Here is a 16,072-nt window from a genome sequence, read left to right on the forward strand (position 1 = left end):
CAGCACTGCAAGGAATATGGATTGTCAGGGTTTCAGAGCACACCTAAGAAACACTACAGGGATCCTCTTAGCACAGCTAAGAAACCATGGAACCTCACTGCAGTGACCTGGAAATGCTTTATATTGATCTCAAAAAGCAACAGCAGCAGCTGATAAGATTAGCTGAGCTACCACCAGCTATTTCTTTGATGAAAAATGATGAGCATTCCTGGTCAGGACTACAAGAAAGGACAAACAAATAAATGGATGAAATCTGACCCCCACCTCTACCACAAAACAACCCCAAACAACCTTGCACAACTTGCATAAACCCCTCTGTGCTTTTTCTTCTTTTCTACAGAAGGAGAGTTGAGAGCCCTGCCAATGACCATGCTGCAGACTCAGGGGACTCCGCTGTACCAGAGACAGAATCCTCCATGCAGGAAGCTCGGGCTCAGCTGGATGCACAGCAATAGCTCAGCCTAAAGGGGCAGGAAAGGGAGTGCCAACCAACTCATACTAAACACTTCCCTAACTGTGAGCCCATGCTTCATCTGAGGTATCAGTATAAATGTTTAACCCAGCTTTTGTAGCTGGCTAAATCTCTACTGGCTTTTATTATTTTTAACATAAATTCCCTCTGTGGAACAATGACCCACTACACATACCAAACAGTTTCTGGTATAATTCAGTCTACCTTATGTCTTGACATGCCAATCTTCTGATATCTCTGTGTCATGGTTTGACCCTAGCACAATGCTAGGGCCTCCATGAAGGGTATATTTTCAATATGGTTGCTGTGAGATGTGACCTGAGAACAGAACAAAGCAGGCTCCCATTCGGGGATGGAGGGAAAACCACAACACTTTATTCATACAAATCTAGAAAGGAACACATACAAAGCTAAGAATGAAAACCTTCTAAATACATTCCTCCTCCCCCTCCCTTTTCTCCACAGATTCACCACCCCTCAAATACTTAACTCTCAAATCCATCAGGGAAAGAGAGGAGTCTTCCCTTGCCTCATAGGCTTCTCCCAGAAGTACAATTAAAACCGCCTTTGCTTCCATGTTACCATGGCCCTACTCAGAGAACATCAGCCCTCGTGACTTCTCCCCACCCATGTCCAGTGCTCTCACCACTGGACACGGGCCAGGACTGCTTTTAGGGCTCCCCGTTTAAGGATGCTTCACCCACTTCCAGAAACAGCAGTCTCTCAACTTTGGGACACCAGTCCCCCCCAGATTTCACCCCCTGGGGCCGAGGGGCTTTATGAACAGAGATCTTCCTCCCCACGGAGACAGAGGGCCTCCCACACCCTCCTCCGCTATCTCTGTTCATGCCGCTGCTTCACTCTTGACTCCCTGGTGTTGCCTCCCCTTAAATACAGTCTCTGGGTCACAGGGAAAAAACATGGGTCTGTCCATGGCTATACAAGAAAGAGTCCAGCCCAAGGCCACTCCATCATCTCTTCCACCCAGGATTCTTCTCTCTTCTTCCAGCTTTCTTCACGCTTGCCCATTTCATCTCTCATCTCTCTCTCACTTCATTCTGATTCAGGAGGATTCAGTATTCTGAACGTTTCTATTAGTCTACAAAGGGGTTAAAATCTTCACTTCTGCCTGCCCAAGGACTCCCACATCTGCCCGGCACCTTCTCTCAACGCATCCCCCGCTTCTGGCCGGCTGAGTTGCCAGCACAATCTCTGTCCCTCTCTCCGGCGGGGGCTGCCCAGACATCTCAAGTCTCATCAACCTCTGCATGTTCTCCTCCACCCCTGCACCTTTTGGGGCCTTGGCCTCCTCCCCACAGGCTGCATGGCCTCCCCCTCCCCCACCTAGACGCAGCTGGGCAGGGGAGAGGTCAGACTCCACTCACTAATGCCCGATTCCCAAAGAGGAAGTTCTCTGGGAATCTCCTGCTTTTAACCCCTGTGTGTTCTCAGAGGTGATTGGTCTGACTTAGACTCTTCCAAAAACACACATCTGGGCCAAACCACAACACTCTGAGTTTAACTGTGTGCACCAAGCACCTTTAACGTCACTATCTCAGCAGCTAGAAAACCGAAGCCTTCTGTTAGAACTTACTCCATCCTGAAATATTTCAACCTAAATAGTATTTAGCTCTGCTAAAAGCAGTTCAAACAGTTATTGCTTTCTTTTCATGTGTGGAGTCTCTGCTGTTTTTTTCATGTGTGGGTCTTCACATAAGGGTCTCTGCACAAAAACATGCTGTATACAAAAAAATTCTACATTGCTATAGCACACAAGTTCTCAAGATCACATTTAAATGTGTTCTGTGGTACTAGTTCAGTTCAAAATTGTTTGATCCTCCAACAGAGACATAATCAAAATAACTCCATATATACAGACTTGGAAAGCAGAGAATATAATCAGGCCCAAGATCCCTATTGATGATTAATGCCTTGGAGAATATCTTGTGTTTAAAACAAGTTTCTCAAATTGAAGTTTTAGTAAAAGGCATCTGTTGAGAGAGACTGTTGTGGTGTCACTAGCTTTGTTTTGTCAGAAGACTTCAATATGGGAACAGTGACATTTTCTTGATGTCTTTTTTAATTTAGATGAGAAAAGTTGTCATTCTGCCATAGCATGGTTTGTCATGGTGCTAGTGACTTGTGGGCGGATCTGTCATTCTGTTAATCATGACAAGCAAGGCAAAAATCATGACATGCTTCACTGCTGAAATCGTACAGTGTTTGGGCTTATTTACTCAGCATACAAAAACCTTTAAAATATAGAATCTTTTTACTATTCATACTTTTTAAAAGGAACATTCCTGGGGCAGCCTTGTCTATCAAAATGTATCTAGTGTAATATAGTTTCCATGACACAACTTCAAAGAATTACGAACAGGATTTTTAATTTTTTAAAAATTTTGTCAAATAAATTATTACTGTTCTTTAATGAACTGTAATTTCACTCTAGCCATGTAATCCAATCCTTACCCACAATAATACTTTAGTTGTACTATATATCAATCTATACACTAGACAAGGACTACTGAGACATAAAAACGTGATCATTAGAGGAATATGGGAATTGTGATTCAGGAGAAAACAGGGAAATTATGAATAGCTTTAGTATTAACTGAAGTTCATTATCGCCAATGTGATAATGTGCACAGATCTTGGGAAGGTGATTCACACTTTTCACTGGAAACAATGGCACCATTGAAGAACCAGTAAAGTCAGCACTGCAAAAATATCTGTCCCTTGAATAGATGCTTGGTTTTCCCTTGGACATATGTTTTGATTTCTTCTCGTTTATTTTCACCCTAGAAATACTCTACTTGGGGAGTTAATTTAATCTCTCTCTGCAGTGCTATCACATAGCAAAACAAATAGAACATAAAACATCTGTTACAGTTATTTTGATGAAGAAAAGCTTCCTTAAATAAAACAAATCTCTAAAATTGCCACAAGGAGCAATAATGGATATTGAACTCAGGGTTATGAAATACAGAATGTCACTTGCAGCTCTGTCTGTAACAGCAGAGGGTGACTTTTGGGAGGCAGGAATGAGTTCATCAATGAAGGCACAGAAGCATGAATGGTACTAATGGTAAGTACACAGCTTAATGTACTCGGATTGTCAGTTTTGTTGATTCCCTGGATCTGATACTTGGAATTATTGTGCCTTGCTTTTTAAGAGATTAAAGACTACAATTAAACTGCAAAACAAATGCAGAAATCTTGCAGCATTTTACTGATTTCAGTCAGTGAGGACATGGTAATCAAGCCATCATGCTATCTTGGAGTTCCTTCTGTCTCTCAGAGCCCCTTGGCATTCATTACTTTTTCTGAAGCTCTTTACTGTGGGCCTGGCCCTGTAGACTGCTTCACACCCCAACACTTCCGATGTCACATTGTCTTGATTTTTGACAAGCAAAATGTGATTTTCACACTTCCAAGTCACGGTCTTCAAATTTAATAAAGATACGTGAAGGAAGTTTGCCTAAACCAATTTTTTAAAACAGTTAATTTTTTTCCATCAATGTGCTTTCCTTTAGTGTTCCCACATTGATCAAATGCTCACATTTGGGGTTTTTTCATAGTGCTCTATCTGATAAATACATTTTTTTAATATAAAAAATATTGAAGTGGAGAGCTTTCACTTTAAAGCATTACCCTACAGTAGTCCCTTCTTGGAAATCTGGTATTTCAGTTGATACTTATCAGCTGGAAAGCTCTGAGAAGAAAGGAGATTCTGGTCTGTTCTGCTTTCCATTCCCTGTCACACAGTGCACTGGTGACTTCTCTGTGTTTGCTAAATGACTGACTTCTGCTAACAATTCACTTCAGTGCTTCTGAGGCACTCAGTGAAAGCTGTAAGTTTTTCTCTGGCATCAGGTTCCATTGAAATAAGTCTGAGAATGACACTGTTGTAGGTATGTATATGCTAAATGAGAGTAAAGATTTACAAATAGCACATAATTTTACATTATTCATAATCAACTAAGTCTAAGACATTCACTAAGAATGACAAATGCTTTAGAAACCCCTGCTGAAGTCATTCCCACAGGATGCAATTCTGTAGCTCTTATTCAAGCAAGTACTTATTTGTGTAACTTATCATAAGAATTATTCACACGAATAAGGAAACTTTTTATAATACATCGTGAAGTGTTCTGAAAAAAAAAATCATATAATTTAATACTGGCAAGTACTGTCCTTCAGGAATTGGGATTAAGTCTTCTCATTCTGCTTTCTACAATGCCAATGCCCAAGTAGCAGAGCAGTTTGTCTGTCTGATGGATTTGCTCATTACAAGAATTTCATTGCACACCACTGATGGCTGGTTATAAAACAGGCTTCAAGATGCTGTTCTCCACATCCACTGGTAAATTAATTCACTGATTCATGGCATGGAATTGGAGAGAAAGTAAGCTAGCTCTTTCTGTCATCCAGCATTTGACTGTGAAATGCTGTTGCTGATGCAAATGCATACTTAATCTTGTTAAATACAATTTAATAAAAAGTAGGTCAGAAGGAAAAAAAAAATCAGCACTTGTTTCCAAACCATTTAGTGGGGGTTAGAAGGGAGAAGGAGGAAGTTTAGTTGAGTTACAGTATCATTAACTGTTTTAACTGCATAGTTTTCTGCAATAAAGGCATTTTTTTCCATCTCAAAGAAATAATTTCTATGTGGGCAGATTCTTTCAGTATTGAGTAATCTGATCCTTTCCTTTTTGCCTCTGTAGTTGTTGACAATAGTTTAAATTAACCAAAGAGAGGACATATATCTCTTCTTAGTCTTCATCCATTCATCACTTTGACCAAAATCCCTTTGGTAGAAGGCAGTGAAGTATTAGACAGAGATATTGAAATGTATTAATATTGTCAAGTTCAGTGTCCTGAATATATTTGTTCAGTATAAATGCTATCTTATCAGGAACTTTACAGCTGATGTGATAATTTTCTTGGCTAGTTTTAAAGACAGTCAAATAGCAGGTAAGATTGCATGGGAAAGAAGCAAGCTAGAAATATTAGCATAATTCAAAATATGTGGGTTGCCACTCTGCAGGAATTCTCACTTAGGAGATGCTATACACATAGTGAACTTTAGGTTCTTCATGCATAAAGGAGTAACAAAATTTTACATTTCTGAAAACCAGAAGCTAGAAGGGGTGGCTATAAAAACAAAATTAAAAAATGAAACACAGTCTTGTTAATGGATGACCTCACATTTTTTTTCAACTGTTTTTTTCTTTCCTGCTGAATATGCAAGTGAATTTGAATCCAGCTATTTGAAACGGAACAGACTGATGAGTAAGCTAAATACCTGGGTTTTCTTTCTTTGATTTGGTGCCTTAATGACCATAGATCTCTTCAACCAATGACATCTTCTCTTCTGGGTTTTTTTTTTGTTTGTGGTTTTGTTTTTTTTTTGTTTTTTTTTTTTTTTTTTTTTTGTGTTTTTTTTTTCCCCTCCAGTTTAAGCTGCATTCATTGACAATGAAAATCTGGTTCACTAAAATGATATCAGGGAAAGGATAGATTTCAGGAAGAAAGAAAAGCAAAGGAACTCAAGCCCTCAGTCGTTTCCTAACTGACTTCAACAAAGCATCCTCTTGTGAGTCATACAAAAACCTCTGTATGTCTCCATCCCATTGAGCATCCCCAGCTATTTTGTAGGCTAAAGGCTTTCGGTCAATTGCTACTAGTCAGAAATGTTGAAGCCAGAGGAAAAATACACAGAAGACCAAGCTATAACTCATATCAAGAGGGATAAAGGGGAATGTAGCAGACTTATACAAGTGGAAACAATGCCTAGGAATAAAAAAGTGCACAGCATGCTACTGAAAGTCCAATGACATAGGTTTAATTCATGTCACAGTCAAAATCTTTTCCACCTTTTCATATTTCTTTTAAGACACCTAAATCCTCTTCTGTCTGTATTTAACCCCTGAAAACAGGGATAATATAACATAGGGAGGTTGTGGGGTCAAATTCCCATATTACTTCAGTTACAGTCACAGGATCCTATACAGTGGTGTAGTGGGGAAGAGGGGTGTGGGGGCAGGAAGATGCAAACAAGAAAGCAGAGTAACAGAGAAGGTGGGGCCAGTCCCTTTTTGTCATGAAAGGCTTCAGACAGTGGACTGAAACTAGATATTGCACGCATTCAAAGGCAGCTGATCTGCTTTTACCAAGATCAAGGACAAGGGAATGCAGTGGAAGCTCTCAAAAGTGCAGTTTTTGCCTGGTACCATGTGTTTTTTTCCCACATTTCTCCCATGTGGCAAGGTCTGTAGTTTAGAGCCACAGTTTGGCCCTGTTACCAAACAGAAAATATTTAGCCTCCCTCATTCATCTTGGATTCTTTCATCTGAACAGCTATGAGCATCTTTCTTTTATCTCTTTTCGTTTCCTTAGCAACGTGCAAGGACACTTCAGAGAAACAGTGTCAGACAACACCTTCAGTCTAGTCTTTCATGAGGCTTTCTAACCTTGATCAGCTCCAATGTACAGTTTAATAGTAGGCAATTTCAGGCACACTAACTCACATGTATCTTTGTACCCCTGCAACGAGATAAAACGGAAAGAACTCAGCCTGTACTCTGTCACTACTACCTCAGCAAGAACAGAGCTTTATTACCTACTAACCAGGTTTGTATTTCTCACATTGAGCCTCTGAAGTACAGCACCTCCTTATGTTCAGTCAGTGATCAACAATTATGATTATGTTCAGACCTAGATCAATGAAGCTGCCTCCTATATTGTGAGCTCCTTTTAGCAAGGGCTGTCTTTGAGCAACCAGTGCCATGTCACAAAAGCAAAGATCCAGATAGTAATGATTTCTTGCCAGTTTGAAGAAACAAGGTGCCATTTATTGACATAAATAAGCCAGTGTGGTTTACTGCATTGCTGCTATCTCCCTGGTCCAAGACATCCACAGCACAATTGGAAACTAATTGGAACCAAAGAAATCAGTATATGTTCAACAGGAATCTTCACAACAATCTTTTTGTCCTTATAATCTTGTTTGTATTCTATTGTGCTGGTCCATCTGCCATTCCAGGCTTCCTGAAATCAATGGCTAAATCCATAGCTAAAATCAATAGTGAGTAATCAACTCAGCAATTTTTAGGTAGCTCTTGGGAAGATGGCCAAAAATCCCATTAAGCAAGTTAGAGAACATTTTTCTTTCCTGAGTCATCAAAATTAATATAATGAGTGGTTATGCTTCTAAAAGCATTAGCGTAACTAGCTCAGAGTCATATGACCATTGCTGCAAAGCCATTCTTAGCTGGAATTAAAAAATGCTGGATTTCCATTTTCTGTGGCCCAGAAGAAAAAATGCTGCACTTACAAAACTGAATGATTGTTTCACATGGAAGTAAAAAGAAACAGATGGGGGAAAAACCCTATAAAAACAAAATATGAAGAGCAACAAAAATGTCTTGCTTAATAACTTTCCATGAAGATTTATTTCAAACAGGTTAAATGTAGTTGGAGGATTCCCCCCTCATTGCCCACTTTCTCCTGCAGGGATGTGGTATGAATTTCCAGACAAGTTCTGACAAGTAGCATCAGATTCTGGTCAGTTTGATCCAATTGACCTGGTATCAAATTCCTCTGCATGGGAAATGCTGTAGCTCATTTCTTTTTTTTACTCCTGTAATTCACATGTTGCCATTGCTCTAATTCTGTATCTATACACTGTGTGAACACCGGGCTGCAGATGATCTTCTAGTGAAACTAAAAATATTGTCTAAGACACAAACAGCAATTATTTTGAGAAATCAACCCACTTCAGGTATTGCCTGGTTCCTTTTATCAGGTAATGATAAGCAGTGATATGAATATGTATTGAACCAGCTGTGTGTATATACAAATGTATCCGCCACTTGATATCTGAAGATTTGACAGTATTTAACATATTTTCTCTCCACTCCTGTGAGGTGAGAGTAAATTGGGAAGATAAGGCATTGAATCCCTCAAGGTGACACTGAAAGCCTACAGCAGAGGGAGGGCATTTCACCTGGCTGTTGCCAGGTTCTGGCTACTAACATAAGTCCAGCTGAACAATTCCTTAAGATATTACTAAAGGAAAAGGAAGCTTTTAAAAGAGAAAGTTATGAAACCAAAGCAGTGTACTTACAGTATGAAAATACTTCCAGAACTGGCTATCACCATGATATTTACCTAGAGCAGCTACTTTTTTGTGCATTTCCCATCCTGCCTCACACCACTTTGTCCTGTGTTACTTTTGTTTGTAGATCCATCCAAGTGCAAGCAGATGGAATAAGTTCTACCTGCATATACTGCTCTGTCTCTTCCCTTGTCACACCTCACCCTTACAACACTGCTTCATGCTTCTTGTCCAATTCTTCCCCCATCCTGTATGTCCTCTTTATTTTTGCTTTTCTGCCCAAACTGATGTCTCTTTCTTCCAATACATGTAATAATGGAGTCATGCTGTAGTGCGAGAAATTTAGTTTAAATACTAGGAAATATTTTGCAGTACTGAATATAGTACTGCAGGTAAAATGGAAAAATTGCTGCCATCTCTGAGAGTGCAATTATGGTGTGGTTATTTGTTTCTCACTTTAATGAAGTTCCAGAACAAATTGCCTCTGCTAAGAAAGGTTTAAGTAAAGATGACCATACAATTCTAAGATGTATTTTCTCCCTCTACATCTCAAACCACAGGGTTGAATCTAGCTCGGCTGCAAAGCTGCTTATGAAAAAATTCACTAAAACAGAATGCTCTGGATACAGAAGGATAAATGGGATTAAAAGGAAAATGAAATTTTGTTTTTTGGGGGAGTCTCATTCTGATTTTACCTTCTTCAAGCAAGGTGGTAATATCACCAAGGTTGTGGGTTTTATCCCACAACTATTTTCTTAGGGTTGGACTTGATGATCCTAGTGGGTCCCTTCCAACTCAGAATATTCTGTGATCTGGAACTAAAGATATATATATATATATATATATATATATATATATATATCCTAATATATACTACTAGCAGAAAGAGGCTACCAGAGTACAGAAGGTGTCACAGTAAGTGGGTGGATGTAAGTGATTTGAGGCCACACATTCCGATGGAAGACCCTGGTCTTCACTTCAGATTGACAGAAAGCAAGGGAGAAAAGAAAAAATCCAGTGGATCATCAAGTCAATCCTTACTTTACATTAATGTAAGGGTGGCTTAGATGGAGGAATGTGGCACATGCCATAATAAGAGCAGTCATCAAACTGTTTTATAGATTTAGACTGAAGGGATGCACTGAAGGGATGCATTTCTCAAGTTGTCTCTTGAGAAATGCTGATTTTCTTCCTTTTAATTGAAAAGTGGGTGAAGAAAGTCAACTCAAAGTCTAGACCTCCCTTCACTCTGTCTGGATTGATGAGGGTGAGCCAGGACATGCTAATGTATGCTCCTAGGCAAAACTGATTATATATAATCTATGTGAGCAGGGTTCCCAGTCTCGAGAGGCAAAACTCATTCATATGCAACACTGCAGAAGAGCCTTCCTTAGGCAAACCAAAATGTTTACATTCTCTCTCTTTGGCAGCTATTCCTGTTATAGCAGTTTGTCTATCACACACAAGTGTGAAGTGGTAGGCAAGAAGGCTGAGACTGCTAATGGACTGATGCTCATTCCCTTCCTGACAGGATCTTTAGAGGACACGGCAAGCATATACGTTCCCACTAAGGGAACTTTTGTAGGTGAGCCTATCACAGCAAGTTACTTGTGCTTTAGGTTCAGGCTCCAAGCTAAGGAGGCAGTGTGAAAAAGTAGAGTAAGGATGGATGCCGGTAATCCACAGCTGAAATGTGAAATGATGGTCATTTTTCAAAAGACAGCCATGGTGGTTTGCTCACTTTTTAAAGCCCATTACTGGCTCTATTACAGACAGGAGGAGAAAAAAAATATTGTCTCAGAAGATCAGAGTGGAAAAAGAAAAAGTTTGGTAAGGGAAGGGCTATTTTTCACTACTGGCATAACACTGAACTGAAAGTTGGGGCTGGGTAAGAGCTCTCCAGTGCATACAATTCAACAAATATTTCAGGCAAAATTCCATCTGGCCATCTGTGTCACCTCTTTACCTTCTTCTGGCTTCCAAACTGACTTTATAGAATAAAATGTGAAGGGATTATAAAATCGCTCTGAAATTATCTACTGAATATACAAAGAGAATTTCACAGATCTCAACTCTCTATCAAAACAAATAGAAGATTTCATAAATTATATTGGCATAAAAGGTCTCCCAGAGCAGAGATGGTGATATTTTTTCACATCTGCAAGTGTGAAGAGAACATACAACATTTTCACTTTGACCCAGTTTATAAAAAAATCCACATTTTTTGTGTGTATGATTGTTGTTTCAAATCTATGTTGTTCTCTTATGACTGTTCCATCTCTTTGGCATTCAAATCAGGTTGGACTTCATAGAGTCCTATGGAAGTTTTTGCTGAAAAAAATGAAAGATGGCAAGGATGCAAATTGAAGCTGAATCATTGCTGTCAGTGTTCAAGAGCCTGGAAAAGGCTTGGGGATGACAGAACACATGATATTCATATATGCTGAAAGCTGCAGATATTCATTGTTAATGAATGAGCTGATGATTCTCTGTGTGAAGAGTTTGCTGCATTAGCTCAGCACCAGATATATATCTGTAACACCATCTTTTGTTACATCACAAGCCCTCTTTAAAGTTTAGGGCTGATTGCTTCTCTTTTTCTGGTAGCCTCACAAGGACACAGAAGATTGCTGCTTTAGTGTCAACTCTTCTGCTTCTGTCCTGCAGAGATCCTTCATCTCTACGCCCCTGCACTTTTGCACCTTTCCAAATTACCAGTCTGTCATCTGTCCACACTTCATTAGCAGAAAAAGCTCTAATACTGGGGAATTATCCATTCTTGACTAGACAAGTATATATGAAGAAGCCATTTGGCAAAAAGGCCATCTTTATGTCCTGGACCTGTCAAGTACTCGTCATAATTCAACCCTTGTTCGTAACAGGGGCTTTTTGATGCTGCAGTGCAAATAAACACTTAACAAAATGACAGAGGTGCTACTGCAGAGGACAGGCATCTTGTGTGAAAAGAATACAGGTGTACTCCCAAGTGATTTCAAGAACAAATTACTACCAATAGTAGTTTATGAGACAGCTTTACTGAAGGAAATAATTTTCAAGGAAAGTATTTGGTACAGCTCAAAGGAGGAAATTTAATGCAGTTTTAGTGCTCAAAGATGAGAGGTTTATGGAAATTTCAAAATGGTAGTAGTTTAATTCCTAGATAAAGAAATGTTCCATGAAAAAGCTAAATTAAAACCAAAGCTTTTGAATGAATATTGTTGTTTTGGGTCCACAAGTCCCTCTTATTTAATTGTTTTAATTACCATTTAGAACAAAAACCTCTAAACTAGTAATTAAACTGTCAATTAAACCAATGATACATATAGTATACAACACAAGTTTATTCCAAGTATAATATTCTATGACAGTATTACCCTTCAACAGTCACAAAGAAACATTTAAACAAAAACGCAATAGCAATTCAACTAACTTCCATAGTTATTTCACTCCCACCCTATCACTTCTTAACATCCAAATATTCTATATCATCTATATTGGGACAGGAAGGTGTAAAAATTGCTGCCATCTCTGAGAATGCAATCACAGTGAGGTTATTTGTTTTTCACTTCAATGAAATGCCTTCATTTGCTCTTCAGAGCTACAACAAAGGTTTTACTCAAAGATGAACCTGAGATTGTGGCTGTTTCCTCTTGGTGCAATTGACCCTATGCATGTAATTGAAGAGTGTTTGTGTTTACTGGCACAATCTTGTTAGCTCTGGTAATTATGCTGATAACACTGACAAATGGATTTCAACCAAATGAGCAGGTAAGAATAACTTTCTTCCCCATTGCTACACAGACAAAAGACATGATTTTTTTTTTCTGTTTTCATTTTTCAGCAGTGGCATTACGTGTCATGTATTTCACTACACACTTTTCACATCCTAAATATCTTAGGCTTAGTTCAGAGTTTTGAATATCATGCCAATTATGCAAATCTTGAGGCTTAAATGTAAGCTTGGTATCCTCTGAAGACAGTGTCTACTTATGAAGTCTTTCTTGCCAATCTCAAGTGTTCCAAATAAACTGCTCCAAGCCTCCTCATAATATTTTCTCTGGAATCAGTTGGCTGTATCGTCCTTTTCAAGCTACCAAATGTTAATGTCCAGTCACACTGTGCCCTGCAATAGGCAACAGGAACATAACAATTGCCTGTCAGAGAGGCAAATAGAATTGGTTCCATGCCTGGTTATAAGTAATTAATTATAGATGGGATATCATCCATAAAGGAATAGGACATTAGGTCCTTCCTCTTTTAATATGCAAAGATAACCTGAGTCATTAACTGGTGTCCACTCGGAGCACGTAAATGCCATCCGATTTTCCCTTCATAGAAAATTCTCCAAAATGTTTTCTGGGAGCCTTCTGAAACTGTGTTCTGCTGACTCCACTGGACTGCACGTGGAGACTGCTCTGTGAATCCACATGAATGTGCAGACCACAGACACCACCAAAGAAGAGGATACTATTTTACTTCCAAACAACTAACAAAACTATTGGATTTAACTTTGATTCAAACCTATATCTATTTAGACATGCATGCAGGTATGAAGAGATTACATGGTCAGTTTGATAAAGCTTACTTTCTGTTGTATGTATTTTCTTTGTAGTTATAAACAAGAAGCAGCAAAGGTTTTTTCTCCCCCATAACTTCTATACAGTTTCTATGAAAGAATTTCATTCCATAAAGAAGCCAATTTTATATATACATATATATCACATATATTGCAGCTTTGGAAAGAATAGTGCTTGTTAATTTCTAAAATTCATTAAAAATTGCATATTATTTTAATTAAACAAAGTAGTCTAACAGGCACTTCAGATGAAACTGGGATGCATTTGAAAATTTTATAGCTCTTCATTCCATATATGCTAGAAGTCTTCAGAATCTGGTGAACAGCACAATCCAGATGATACAGATCAATAAAGAAGCTTTTTATGAGCAGCCTCTGTAGCAAACAGGCATAATGGATTCATAAGAGTATGAAAGAATTTTTAATTTGAGGGTATGGTTGAGTTTTAAAAAGTGAAACACGGATCAGCCAATTTTACTAAGAAGGTGTACAAATCAGAAATCAGAGTAAAGGTTTTGATTTTAATCAAAGAACAGAAACAACATTGAAGTGTTTGGGGAGTTTTACAAACTCAGTTGCGTCAATATCTCAAATCTTTTCTGAACATTGTCACACATATTGAAGGTTACATAAATGATTAATTAATTCCTAAAATGTGGACTGCTTTGAAATGAAATGTGGTGAACATTTGCTACTATTTGGTCGCATTGTCTAAAAAAGATGTATGTGAAGAAGAACTTATTGAGTACTCTACATTTGGCCATCCCATGTTCATCAGGTAAACGTCATATAAAATGTAAAACTCCATACTTGCAGCTATAAAACAATGCTTCATTTCTTTTCTCCCTAGTGAGAAATGGATCTCGTCTTGTATTGTAGACATATCTCCATGTTCCCCTTGTTATCCTATTCTCTCAGGAAGCCAAGGGAAAAAAATAAGAAGCAAGCAAAACAAGAGCACCGTGGTTTCTCTGCCTTCTTCTGATGAGCAAGTGAGCAACTGTCCCCTGTGTGACCCACTGCCTACACGGCGCACAGCCATACACACAATTATTGTCACTCTCTACTGAAAGGAGAAAAGCCTAATGAAGCTTCATCTTAAAGATACTTGGTATACCTGATGGATAAAGGATACAAAAAGCTGCTGAGAAAGACAGCATTTAAGAATTTCTTGAGCTTGAATCTCACCCTTTACACTGATCATCCAACTTTTCTCCATGGTCGCACAGGAATATTACAAGAGTGTAATTGTTACAACTGAAGGGAAAAGAGAACTCCTCTTTCATTGATGACTGTTATATTCTGAGATCTAATTTCACTTGTATGTCAAAGCTCCAAGGCAGTCTCTTTATCAGCTTTTCCAGACTTCTCTTCAATTCCCAATTGTGAGTACTCTAGAGAAGGGAGCCAGCGGAAAATCAAACTGCCTAGTCAATGTATCCTGTTAAAACAGCACACTTCCAAACTTCCTTTTTGTGGAGTAATAAATCTGTAAGATATTGCCTCTGGCTATTACGTATTTTGTATTGTGCTAGCACTATTTATTGGATTCTTTTTCTACTGCTTTAAAAATGGCATGTATATGCTGTGAAGAGCTGTGAAGAGACAAACCCAAAACCTCAGAAAGGACTGCTGTGAATAAAAGATTTATTTTAGGATGAAGAATTCATTGTGAACATGCTTAAGTTAAAGCACAACAGTAAACTCAAGTTAAGACAAGAGAAAAACATACCTGTGAAAAGCCGAGCACTTGTCCATTTTCATCGAGCACATTAAAATTAATGATTGGACCTTGGACATCAGGACTGCTGAAATCTGTGTCACTGTAAATACGTACGACAGGAGCCCCATTGGCATATTTTAAGTTAGACAGCACAGTGTAGGTGTAGTGAGCTAATGCAAAGGTATGCTGCTTAATTTTCTCCATTCCACCTACAAAAGAAAAGTGCACATACATGTCAGGTGCATTATTTTTATGGCAATGTAAAAAAAGGGATGATTTTTAAGAATGACGTGGTGTGAAGGCAATAGCACAAAATTGATAGTTTTGTGGTTTTTTTAAATGCATGTACAATTTTCAAGTTTCTTTCCTCATGTAGAAGTTTCAGAAGTAGTGTTGCACCAAGGATTTATCTATAGTTAATAAGGTAGAAAGATAAAGTTTAACTGAAATGGTTTCCAGGAATTACAAGAATTATACTTGCAGTCTATACATAAAACTAAGATGTTCTGCTTTTCCAGATCTAACTTTGAAGATCATGGGAACACAGCACGGAAAGCAAACTGTTATGTCTGAGATAAAAACAATAAAATTCTAAATGTAATAACAAGATAAAAATGTCATTTTACAAGAAATTTACTTGAAGAATTATTCTTTCAAGACTTCTTTCTATAGAAGAAACAGGGCATTGTGAATTCTTCATTGACTACACCCATGCAATCTGGGGGCTCAAGAGAAACTTTACAGAAGAGCTTTCACAGAACTTGGCCTGGGAAAAGCATAAAGAGTAATTTTTTTTCTCTGTTTGCTACACAGTTTGGAAAAGAGAACTGCATAGAATTCCTGACAGATGAAGATGTCATCAACATCTCTGCTTTTTGAGGATAGGTTGTGTCTTTGCTAGATGTGCCTATTGAAGGAGCTTCCATTATGCATACTGTACACTGCACTATGGTGGGTTTACATTATGTGGAAAGAATAAAAACAGGTGAAGAATCAGCAAAGACCTCTTGAAGTGGCAGAATATTTTTCTTTCTGGGTTTTAGACCCAGAGTGTTTTCTGTAATGTTGAGTCCTATTTGAGACTCATGAGCATGTTTCACATTTTATTTTACCTTTTTATATTAATCTTTATAACAATGAATCTCCCACTTCTGTGCATATTACTTTTATATCTGAGTA

General features: G+C 38.4%; 1 protein-coding gene across 11 annotated transcripts in view; it reads right to left on the reverse strand.

Annotated features, from left to right (window-relative positions):
- MOCOS (molybdenum cofactor sulfurase) overlaps positions 1 to 16,072 on the reverse strand; it is a 261,142-nt gene that overhangs the window by 39,557 nt on the left and 205,513 nt on the right. For all 11 annotated transcript variants that reach the window (XM_064430118.1, XM_064430164.1, XM_064430139.1 and 8 more), the window contains one exon: positions 14,903 to 15,102. In XM_064430118.1, coding sequence (XP_064286188.1) covers positions 14,903 to 15,102 — 200 coding nt within the window. The remainder of the gene's footprint in view (positions 1 to 14,902; positions 15,103 to 16,072) is intronic.

Source organism: Passer domesticus, chromosome 1 (assembly GCF_036417665.1).
Source record: "Passer domesticus isolate bPasDom1 chromosome 1, bPasDom1.hap1, whole genome shotgun sequence".
Lineage (NCBI taxonomy): Eukaryota > Metazoa > Chordata > Aves > Passeriformes > Passeridae > Passer > Passer domesticus.